This window comes from Gadus macrocephalus, chromosome 16 (genome assembly GCF_031168955.1).
Source record: "Gadus macrocephalus chromosome 16, ASM3116895v1".
NCBI lineage: Eukaryota > Metazoa > Chordata > Actinopteri > Gadiformes > Gadidae > Gadus > Gadus macrocephalus.
The window spans coordinates 22,925,793-22,938,292 of NC_082397.1; the positions used below are offsets into that span (position 1 = coordinate 22,925,793).

The 12,500-nt window shown below is 43.7% G+C and overlaps 1 protein-coding gene across 2 annotated transcripts in view; it reads left to right on the plus strand.

The window, feature by feature from the left end:
- Positions 1 to 5,370, plus strand: part of LOC132474528 (uncharacterized protein C14orf132) — a 21,818-nt gene extending 16,448 nt beyond the window's left edge. The window contains exon 2 of one of the 2 annotated variants that reach the window (XM_060075285.1): positions 4,499 to 5,370. In XM_060075285.1, the coding sequence (XP_059931268.1) occupies positions 4,499 to 4,720 (222 nt within the window). In that variant the 3' untranslated portion in view covers positions 4,721 to 5,370. The remainder of the gene's footprint in view (positions 1 to 4,498) is intronic. The other variant, XM_060075284.1, reaches the window with a different exon arrangement.
- Positions 5,371 to 12,500: the final 7,130 nt, after the last annotated feature.

A 12,500-nucleotide genomic window follows, 5' to 3' on the forward strand; every position in this document is an offset into this window, starting at 1 on the left:
CTTCTATGAACCTATGGCATCTCCTGTCCTCTCTAACTGTGATGAGCATCACCGTGCCCACCAAGCAGTCCTCAGAGATGGAGCATGTGATGATGCCCACCTTGCAGGTTGGTGTGTCATCAGAGGCTGATACCTTGTAGACCTTCTGCACCGCTGTCAGAGGGAAACATAATCATCAGAGCACAGGAAAAAGTGTGCATGTTGAACATCTCTTTCCGTTTGAGCAGAAACACGACTTCACTGTTGTCACAGAAGGATGAGAAACAATAAGCATTATTCGAGAAAGAGTCGGGATTACGGCTTCATAGTAATCATAATCCGATGCAAAACGTTTACAGTTTGATTGCTTCATGTACCCTGGCATGAGATACTGTGCCCTGCAGGAAATATGTTCACATTGTTATTCAACAATGAAATGCTTTGAACATAAAGTATATCTATATATATTTATATCTATATATATCTATGTATATATAATTTGCAGCTGGTGGGTGTACAGTGATACATTTATACAGCATAACTAAGCAATTACAAGCTACAACGTAACTGAATGACGTTCTTACTGGAGCCAAGCTGTCAAGCCAGCATATGCCTTTCGACAAGGGTGACATGAGCACTAGAACCTGTCCGCGTGAACACTAATACACTAGCTGGTAACCTATAGGACATAATGACTGTAGGGCACATTAACATGCCACTGGGGAAAGGACTTAAAACACTTAAAGCACACTGAAAATCCTTTTTCTGACTGATTTACTTCTAAGAAGTTATATTTTGTTCTGTTGATGATACTGGTCGCTATTGTAACCCTTGTATTACATTGTTACCCGGGTTACAGAGTGGAATAGCTTTAACTGTTTCGGGAGTGGGGTAACAACTAAAAATAGCGAAAAGTAGATACACACATGTTCTTTTATTTGTAAATGTTACTGAGAGTGGATGAATTTATTATAATGACTCACTACGTGAAATACGAATTTCAGTGTTCAGCGAATTTCAGTTTTAAGTTGTTCACTGTGCAGTGAACTCTACCAAACTTGACGACCTTAATGTACTGTTATTTCTGTACGTACTGCAATAAGACCTTTCTAGTTCAACGGCTATTTTTATGAGATGATAAACGAGAATGTTGTGTCCCCTTGAGTGATGATGAATAAAAATCATTTAGGTTGTACTAATAATAAAAATCTATACATCTTTACTGTATACATTAATGGGTTCCCTATAGCAAATTGTAATTATGTGATTTCAGATTCAGACGAGTATTTGTTTGTGATCGCGTTGTGCATTATTGTAAAGGAAGTTTTGGGTCTTAGTGAGGTTAGTTTCCTTCTTGTTGGAAAGACATTGTCTTCCAGACCTGGAAAATGCTAGGAAGCGTTTTTAATAAATGATACACAGTAAGTGGCTAGTCAGTGTGAGAGCTTTAGGGTTTTCTCATAAATTATGCTTCCATATCTCAGTGTTGTAATAGTTTAGAATCTCTTTCACACCGAAAATTCCAATGCACACATAAATGTAGACACGCTTTTTTGGGGCTACCTTAAGAATAAGGGAACAATTGATAAAATGACACCTGCCAGGAAATTGATCACTCAGTTTAATTTAACGTAACCAAACTATATAAATATATAAAATCCCCTAATCTCCTGGATGCGGTGTAATGCAAAACCATCCATGGAAAATCAAATGAGATTAAGAGACAGTCCCTTGCAAATCCAATTTTAAAGCAATCTCTGCTCGAACAACCCCAGTAAGTATCTCTCCAAATTACCTCTTGTTGTAATCCACACCTTTTTAGTGGATTCCTCCTGTTATAAATAGTAAACAGGCCGGAGTGGGAATGGCAGGCGTGCAGGGTCAACTTTATCCAGAGAGTGTATTTCTAAACCTGTTTCTGTGGTTGGTGAACTTGAAGTGCTCTGAACAGAAGAAGGGATTCAAACCATAAACCCTGAGGCAAGTCGACAGAACATTCATGGCGGCAGACAGGCCACAGGGGAGTGAGACAGACAGAGCTTGTTTGATTAAACATTACCTAACCCTGCGTGTTACATTAAAGGTTACATGTTCCTAAAAATGAAGATTATCATTTTTTAGACATGGTTAAAAGGAGATTTGAATATTTTGTTTCTAATGTTCCTATTTTCTTTCCCAAATTGGTCTCCCTAACAACCTAATCTTATGTCAATGTGGGAAGAAGGATCTGTCATCAAGACCAACAGGAGATTTTACGTCTTCAGTGTTTGTACTGTGCTACCAGCAGTATTATTACTCGTAGTTGTACTTGATCTCTAGTGTGTCAATCTACAATACTACTACTTATACTTTGTCACTTTCCAGTAAAACTACCGGTACTTTGTCACTCTACTAAGTACGATTAATTGTACTGTGTCACTTTAGAGTATTTCTATTTTGTCCCTCTACAGTACTACTACTCATAGTTTGTCCCTCTACAGTAATACTACCACTCATACTGTGTCACTTTACAGTACTACTATTCATAATGTGCCCTTCCACAGTACTGCTACAGTGTTCGTGGTGTTTCTGAGATGGATGTCATTGAGGAAAAAGTCAGACTAAGCACAAGTCAACGCCAGGAGAGCAATAAGATGGCAGAAGTCCCTGAGGGAGGGAGGTGACTCTGACTATCAGCTGCCTCGTCTAAGGGTCATTTCAGTGTGTGTGTGTGTGTGTGTGTGTGTGTGTGTGTCTGTGGCTGTACATGTAAGTATGTGTGTGGCTGTGGGTGTGCGCGTATGTGTGTGTGTGTTGGTGTACATTTGTATGTGTGTGTGTGTGCGTGTGTGTATGTTTGTGGTTGTACGTGTATGTGTGTGTGTTTGTGTGTGTGTGTGTGTGTGTGTGTGTGTGTGTGCCTGTGGGTGCAGTGCACGTGTGTGTGTATGTGTGTGTGCGCACGGGCGTGTATGTGTGTGTGCGCGTGTGCGTGCATGATTGCCCCGTTGTGTGCAGTGAAAAGATCAAATGGCCGTTTAATATTCAGGCTTAAGTATTATTGCAGTGCTTCTGTGTGTTTCGTGCATGTGTGTGTGTGAGACCGATGTATGTGGGTGTTACAGGATTGAATACATGGACGCTTGATGCATTGATTTGTTGTAATGCGGAATCAATCACAACAAATCAACTGCATACACATACACATATACATATACACACATATTGGACCAGTGGGTCTGAGTCTGTGCCGGATGAAGTCCTCCTGTCTCTGTGTCTCTGAGCCTCTTTCTCTGAGCCTATTTCTCTTCCGAGGCCCTTCAGAGAAATACTTCTCCAGCTGAGACAAAAATTAGGAATGATTTTCTGCCTCAATTCCTTCCCCCCCCCCACCCCCAGCCTCCCCACTCTCTTGTTTTCCTCCTTCTTTATTTTTGTGCAAGAATGTGGCAAAGCTGTGGCAAATCAGGCATGCAATCATGAGGGTGAGGACGAGGGGACCTGTGTACTGTGTGTGCGTGTGTGTGTGTGTGTGTGTGTGTCGTGTGTGTGTGTGTGTCTACTTTGCATTCATGCATGCACAAACATTTGCTTTTACATAACATTCATTTTATTATTTCCAATCTTTTCATAAAGTCCCCGTCATTGGGGCTGACTTCCTCTTAGCCCACGTCCGTGTATCAAACAGCGTAGCGGCAGCAGCACACACAGAGCACAGCTGTTCATTTAAAAGGAACATGCCTTATTCACACGTGTTAAACCCATGAAACATAAGCTGAACGGACTCGCCGGCAGACAAAAGGACCAAACGTTGACAACAAATAGATCTGATGTGATAGTGGGGAATCAGTATCAGCTCGAATCAATCTTTCAATCTTTGCTGATGTTTTTGTAGTTTCTTCTGATTCTTTCTTTCTTGTACAGCACTTGTAGCTGCTTTGTTATGCATCAAACGTGGTATAAAAAATAAGGCTTATTAAATAATATTATTCTTAAATGAAACCAACCAATATATATACCGTCCAATACTCAAAAAAATCTACCTCCAGCTTATAATAAAGTGATAGAATAATATTCAAGCATCAACTCGTGTGTAGCTGCTCAAAAAAGTCTGTTTTTGAAGCTTGGAAGAGACCGGCGTGTAGTTCATCTATCAGCCTCTAGGGGGTAGGTGGGTGAATGACCCGCCATCATTAAAATCGAAGTGAAAGAATGGGCTTGCCGAGTTTTTGTTTGCCAATTATGTGCTTCAGATAGCACATCTTCAAACTCCAACATCATCGGTAAAATAAAGATGAGCATGATTTGAAAAGATTTGAGCTTGCTTGCCATCAGCAGCTAGTTATGTTGGCAACATCCTGTTTGACTGTCAATTAAAAACTGATTTAATTAGTATTAAGGATTAAATAGGAATGCGTTTTGGCAACGCACGACAGAGACCTCTGTTGAAGGCAAATCCACACCCTCAAACCGTCCTACGTAAACCATACTTGAAATCCCCTCTTCTACCTTCTTGTGCCCCCTCTCCCCTCCGCCTCAGCACTTCCCGGCCGTGAGCGGGTCCTACATGGACTCCCCGTACAACGGCAACGCGTCGCTGCAGACGTCCACCTCCAACCTGAACGCTGTGCCAGGGTCCCGGCCCCCCGAGGCGGAGGACGACGGCAAGGTGTCCAGTGACACCATCTGGCTGTGGGTCGCCGTGCTCGCCACCATCGGCAACATCGTGGTGGTGGCGGTGGTGTGCGCCTGTGCCTTCTAGAGATGACGCACGGTGGGGGGGGGGGGGGGGGGGCTGAGAGACAGAGCCTACGGTGGTGGATGGAGGAGGAGATGGTCCCCATAAAACAAAGTGTCTCCTGCTTTTGGATCATTCATCATTTGGATGGAGAAAAAAAAGAGCCGCTGTTATTCTAAGCCTGTTCACCGTGTTATCTTTGGTCAAGAATGAAAACATGGACGTACGATGTAAATACCAAAGTTAAATAAAACAATGTATGGAGTTATGAGGTGTTTGTGCAGGCGCCCGCGTGTGTCACGTGGCAAGCATATAGCAACGGATTTGTATGATGCGGCGCATGGCCTGCTTTGAAAACCACACAAAACCGTTTATCCAAACCGTTACACCTGATGTCAGACAAATTGCGTAATGAACCGAGCATGCTGCACAACATTCAAATTATTGTACACTAAAGGAGAAAAACAACATTCAGAATCATCAAATGACCAGATGAGGTGACCATACATTTGGAATCACTTCCTAACCAAATGATTATGGCCACTTCATCTCCACATTCTCAGCCTTTTTATGCTGCACTGATTTTGGGAAAGCTAGCATTTTAACATTATTTTGTTTGTTTTTTCTTTTAAATAAAAAATGACTGAACGATGAGTTTGTCACCACACATCTCATCACTTGAGTCACCGTTCTTCCCAAATGGGACAATTTCTATTTCGAGGAAGATTAATGAAGTGCATTATAAATACGGAAACCTCTCATGGTCCGCCAGACAGAAAGGCTTGCCATGGACTGCAGCAGGACTCATCTTCTTAGGGCCTAATGTGGCCGGACTGGCCTAGACTCCCTCTAATAAGTAGCACTCCCAGCAGGGCAAAGACTCAGTCATACCACTTTGGTTGATGAATAAGAGGAAGACATATACAGGAGTTGCCGTCCCGTCAACCTCAAAGTTGCCAGTGGTCAGTTTGGTTACGCAATGCCAGCCTGTCTGGCTTACATAAAACCTATTCAGCCCTGGGTGAACAACGCCATGATCAACCGAGGTCAGTGTTAAGGATTACGGACAAGATCCTCTGGTGAGGTCAGCTAAGCAAGAGGAGTGTCTTCATCTGAGTATCTGGGACTGTTGTTGCAGTGTGTGGGTGTGGGTGATCCCTGTCCAATTCAATCGTCAGATGCATGGCAGAGTAGCCATATTTTACTTCCTGTCCTTGAACTTTGAATGAGATACAGGAGCCCGACAAATGTTGGAGTGTTCCTTTTCCAACGATGTCTATCCCTTTTTTTAGGGTTAGGGTTAATTTTCCTTGACAAACATGTCTTTGACAGCAGTTGAGAGGAATCTGAGGAGCATTATGCACATAAAAGAAGATGTGTGACTCTACAATATGTTATTCCAACATAAGCATAGCGCAATTGCTCTCATGTGTAGAGCAGCAGTACAGCGGGGTCAACACTGCTGGGACAGACACTCCATTAATAACTACATATATATATATACACTGTAGGCCTACTATATTTATCATGATTGACAGCCCTTATTTTGTTTCCACAGGGAAAAACGGGAAATAGCTTCAGTTTTACTACGTGTGTGTGTGTGTGTGTGTGTGTGTGTGTGTGTGCATTAACTTGTTGTTACGTGTGTGTGTACGTGTATATGTTTGTACGTATTCGAGTATGCGTGTGTGTGATTGTGTGTGATAGTGTGTGTGTGTGTGTGCATGCTTGTGTGTGTTTACCGGTATACCGCTGTACATACTTGCGAATGTCAGTCTGTGCATGCGTGCGTGCGTTTTTGTGTGACTGTGAGGGCACACGTCAGCCCTCTGGATTATCATGATTGTCTTTCTCTCTCCACCCTCCATAAATCCTTCTGCCTAGCCGCCTCTCTTTAACGAGAGACCTGTCCTCCCCGTTCATTACTGCTGCAGACAGAGAGCATCGTGGTTCCACTAGCCGTCTGCCTCCCTCCACTAGCCCTCTGCCTCCCTCCACTAACCGTCTGCCTCCACTAGGTGCCTCCCTCCACTAACCGTCTGCCTCCCTCCACTAACCGTCTGCCTCCCTCCACTAGCCGTCTGCCTCCACTAGGTGCCTCCCTCCACTAGGTGGCTACCTCCCTCCACTAGGTGGCTGCCTCCCTCCACTAGGTAGCTTCAACCCAGTCGCCAAGAAAAAACGTCGACGGTGTACGTTTCCATGAACACTGGAGACGTACTATTACAACGTAAAAACAGCGTGTTATACCTACAGTATCCACGCGTGCCGCTGTGGAGGCGGGTTTCGGGGTTTGGGTTTCACGGCTTTCGCGGCAAATTGTGGACACGATTGTTTAGGGGGGGGGGGGGGGAGGTAGACTGTTGTTGACCGGGGAGGGGGGGGGGGAGACACGTTTGTTGAGGGGGGGACGACGACACGATTGTAGGGGGGGGGGGGGGGAACACGTTAGTTGAAGGGGGACGACGACGACGACACGTTTGTTGAGGGGGGGGGAGACACGTTTGTAGGGGGGGGGGGGGCACGCTCGACAACGAGAGTTGGTTTTTATTGAATGCTCGACAACGAGAGTTGGTTTTTATTGAACGAGACTTCAACACGGAACAGCTGCACGAAACGATGGTCACGTCACTCTCGGTGACGGTGTCGACAACAATGAACACACGAACAATGTTAATAGAACAACACACAACCACATAACATCCCGAACCCATCAACCCCACTTAATCCTAACAACAAAACAAGTTAACATAAGCCCCATTTGTCAACTGACAACCCCAATTCCCAGAATCCCCCGCGGCTCCGGAACACGGCGTAGCTTATATTAATCTTTATTATCCGAATGGGAAATGCAATATTTTAGGACAGATACACCATTAAACGCGTTTCTAATGACATTTCTAGCGAGAAATGTACATTTTCCTTACATAATCTTCAGTCAGTGAATGTGTTCTTTATTAATCTTTATTATCTGAATGGGAAATGCAATATTTTAGGACCGATTCACCGTTAAACGTGTTTCTAATAACATTTCTAGCGAGAAATATACTTTTTACTTGCATAATCTTCAGTCAGTGATTGTGTCTGATCTTTAGTTTTATAGTTATTAGGATTTGATCGGATCGCTCGCATGTTTCAACGTCAGGTTGTTAGGCTGCTTTCGCTAAACTAGCAGCTCACGTGCTTCCTGCGTTTGTGTTATTAAACTGTTACTTTATGTAACTTTTAATGATATCATCTTGTTAGAAACACGTATATCTGAGAGGCAACCCAGTCGCCAAAAGCATTCGTTGACAGTGTACGTTTCGTGAACACTGGATTACGTCGCATTTCAACATAAAATAGCGTGTTATACACACACACACGCACACACACACACACACACACACACACACGCACACGCACACGCACACGCACGCACAGACACACACACACACACGCACACGCACACGGTGCATTTTGCTGCTAAAACAACAACAACAAAATATTCCCTCAAATATTATTACTAAAGAACCGTTTTCCAAAGAACGAAATGTAAACCAATGCATTCTGAATGGGAGTGTTTCTCAGATTTTTCCATGCTACACAGAACGAAATGTAAACCCATGCAAATAAAGACTTCATGGTCATAATAATTTAAATATCATTAATCTCCGTGTGTTGGGTGGTATTCTATTTTTTTCAACGGGGCTGCATCCAGTCACTTGACCGTCATGCTGCTATGGTGGTTGCTATCGACCGCCCCCTCTAATCCTTACATGGCTCTAAAAACCACGCGGCAAAGGAGCTGCCGTAAATTGTGTTGTTTTTGTCGTAAACTGGGGTCCGACGGTTAAAAAATAGACAGATATTCCGAGGTATCCTTAAAAGGCAGCTTGGATGTTTTTATTTTCTGCAGTTTAGACTTCTTCTATAACCTATTTTTGAAAGCAAAACACCAAGTTCATTGATTTAACGAGGCAGGGTTATTTGAAACAATTTATTCAATAAATATTTGTGAGAGGTCATTCCTTCTCCTGAGTTTGCTTCCTATTTATGTCTAGTGTACACCCCTACTGTCCAAAAGCATCCCCCCCCCCCTCCCCATATGGATTTGGAGAGTTGTTGCCACGTCCCAGTGGTGGAAGTATCATATAATATGAAAGAGGGCATTCAATTATACTACAATGATCAATTAGGAGGCTGAAGCCCTAAAGGAAGTGATGCAATAGGTGACTGAGGCGAGAACATTTAAGTAAACTGTACCTTGGGGTCTCTTATATATCAAAGGGGGTTTCAAAGGACGCATACGCTTCAACCTGTGGCTCCAGCCCTACAGGAAATGACACAGCAAGTGCTCCATCTCGTTGCACCTGCACCCAGCGGCTCGCTTGCAAGATTTTGGCCTGAAGTTCTTCCCAGACCTATACCCTAACAGTCCAACATGCATATCTGAGAATCAGGCCTCTCTTCAATAATGACAAAATGTTATGAGAGAAATACAGATTCACTTTTTGTTATCTCATAAGCGGCGTGGTGCCGGCTCCTTTTGACCTTTTGACCCCAGACTTCAAAGACGTGGCCACAGGCCAGCTGTGTCTACACACATTAAGCCACAAATGTACACCTCCATCCCTCAAAAAATGGGGCCTAGAAACTAACCTCTGTCTTATGTACATTGACTGTACTGTTGGAGGTCACGCCCCTTTTCCGGCCTTTTCGAGATAGCTAGGGATGCTAAAATGTTTACACACATTTCCCGGGGCCCCGAGAACGACATATCCAAGATTTGTAGTTCTAGCCCATAGAGAAAAAAAGTTTTCCCAAATGGACTGTCATTTGGACAAAGCCCCTTCAGAAGTGTTGCTGCGAGACCTAATGGTTCAGAATGTGGTGGAAAAACAGTTTTTGAGATAGGAAGGTCCTACCGCCCTGAAATTTGAATACCATATTCTAGGGCCTAACTTGGACCCCCGCACCGAAACTTGGCCCGGTCGGACCCCGAGTGCAGGAAGGGGGGGCCTGGACTTTCATAATCTTCGCTCGGTGAATGTAAAGGATGTTTGGTCGGATGTTATGACGAAGAATCATAATGTGAATGGGAATATTCTATTAATGTCTTGATATCATCTTTCGTCTCAACACTTCTGCTGCAGCCGCTTAAAGTCTCACTCCGAGAACCTTAAAATATGAATCAATCCATTAGAAGTATGAACAGGGCAAACAAGGTGTCCTTTGACATCTACGTTTCGAGACGATTGCAACAGTGCCACACATTTTGGAGGCCTTTATCAATAATGACCAGCTATAGATTTGCTTCCCGATGGAGATTTTTGACAAATTACATGTTAATTAGTATCTACACGTTAAGCTGAGTCCAATGAGATCAAGCTCGCCCTCTTGCTACACCGAGATCATGTCCTAGACCTAGGTGTACCATGTAAAATACATGTTACCATTAGCTAGAGTGTCATGCTTGGTGTCATTGGACTCAGCTCAACGTGTAGATGCTAAATAACATGTCATTTGTCACAATTTTTTATCGGGAAGCAAATCAATAGCTGCTCATTATTGATTAAGGCCTCCAATTTCGACAGCTAATTACTACCATTAAACATGTTCGAATATGCTCATGTTGCAATCGCCTGGAAGTGTAGATGTTGAAGGACACCTTGTTCGTTCTCCTACGCCACCGGGAAGATATTTACATGCTTCTGATTGACTAATGAATTGATTCAGCTATTCCCCCAGAAGTCTGGGGTCAAAAGGTCAAAAGGAGACGGCACCAGCCCCATTGAAAAAAATAGAATACCACCCAACACACGGAGATTAATGATATTTAAATTATTATGACCATGAAGTCTTTATTTGCATGGGTTTACATTTCGTTCTGTGTAGCATGGAAAAATCGGAGAAACACTCCCATTCAGAATGCATTGGTTTACATTTCGTTCTTTGGAAAACGGTTCTTTAGTAATAATATTTGAGGGAATATTTTGTTGTTGTTGTTTTAGCAGCGAAATGCACCGTGTGCGTGTGTGTGCGTGTGTGTGTGTGTGTGTGTCTGGGTCTGTGTCTGTGTGTGTCTGTGTGTGTCTGTGCGTGCGTGTGCGTGTGTGTGTGTGTGCGTGCGTGTGTGTGTATAACACGCTATTTTATGTTGAAATGCGACGTAATCCAGTGTTCACGAAACGTACATTGTCAACGAATGCTTTTGGCGACTGGGTTGCCTCTCAGATATACGTGTTTCTAACAAGATGATATCATTAAAAGTTACATAAAGTAACAGTTTAATAACACAAACGCAGGAAGCACGTGAGCTGCTAGTTTAGCGAAAGCAGCCTAACAACCTGACGTTGAAACATGCGAGCGATCCGATCAAATCCTAATAACTATAAAACTAAAGATCAGACACAATCACTGACTGAAGATTATGCAAGTAAAAAGTATATTTCTCGCTAGAAATGTTATTAGAAACACGTTTAACGGTGAATCGGTCCTAAAATATTGCATTTCCCATTCAGATAATAAAGATTAATAAAGAACACATTCACTGACTGAAGATTATGTAAGGAAAATTTACATTTCTCGCTAGAAATGTCATTAGAAACGCGTTTAATGGTGTATCTGTCCTAAAATATTGCATTTCCCATTCGGATAATAAAGACTAATATAAGCTACGCCGTGTTCCGGAGCCGCGGGGGATTCTGGGAATTGGGGTTGTCAGTTGACAAATGGGGCTTATGTTAACTTGTTTTGTTGTTAGGATTAAGTGGGGTTGATGGGTTCGGGATGTTATGTGGTTGTGTGTTGTTCTATTAACATTGTTCGTGTGTTCATTGTTGTCGACACCGTCACCGAGAGTGACGTGACCATCGTTTCGTGCAGCTGTTCCGTGTTGAAGTCTCGTTCAATAAAAACCAACTCTCGTTGTCGAGCATTCAATAAAAACCAACTCTCGTTGTCGAGCGTGCCCCCCCCCCCTACAAACGTGTCTCCCCCCCCCCCTCAACAAACGTGTCGTCGTCGTCGTCCCCCTTCAACTAACGTGTCCCCCCCCCCCCCCCCCCCCCCCTACAATCGTGTCGTCGTCCCCCCCTCAACAAACGTGTCTCCCCCCCCCCCCTCCCCGGTCAACAACAGTCTACCTCCCCCCCCCCTAAACAATCGTGTCCACAATTTGCCGCGAAAGCCGTGAAACCCAAACCCCGAAACCCGCCTCCACAGCGGCACGCGTGGATACTGTAGGTATAACACGCTGTTTTTACGTTGTAATAGTACGTCTCCAGTGTTCATGGAAACGTACACCGTCGACGTTTTTTCTTGGCGACTGGGTTGGTAGCTTTCACAGGGCTCCTCCATAGCGTGGACCAGTCTACTACATAGTTTGAGTATAATGATGCCGAGCAGGAGGTGAGACATGCTTCAATGCCCGAGATCTCTCCCAGAGTGTGTTTGGTGATAACCTTTGCACATTGATTGCTCAGTGCGTAACAGGTGTGCAGCCTCCCCCAGCCCAAGAGTCCAATCAGTCTTGCTCGGGCCAGGTGAGGCTGCTTAAAAACCAGCCATCAACCACACACACCCTACAGTTTCCCTTTGAATTAAATGTAGGTTCAACATGAGAGCTATCACAGCTATGTTTTTCAATAAAAGAGAAAGTAGTCGTAGGAAGGAAAGCCAGGAGCAAGGAGAAAATAGGTGGAGGTATAGAATAAAGATGCAATATAAAGACAATGGGGTGGAGGAGGAGGAGGAGGAGGAAGAGGAGATGAGCTAGATAGTAAAGAAATTAGGATGACTAAAAAGAGGAGATAAGAAGACC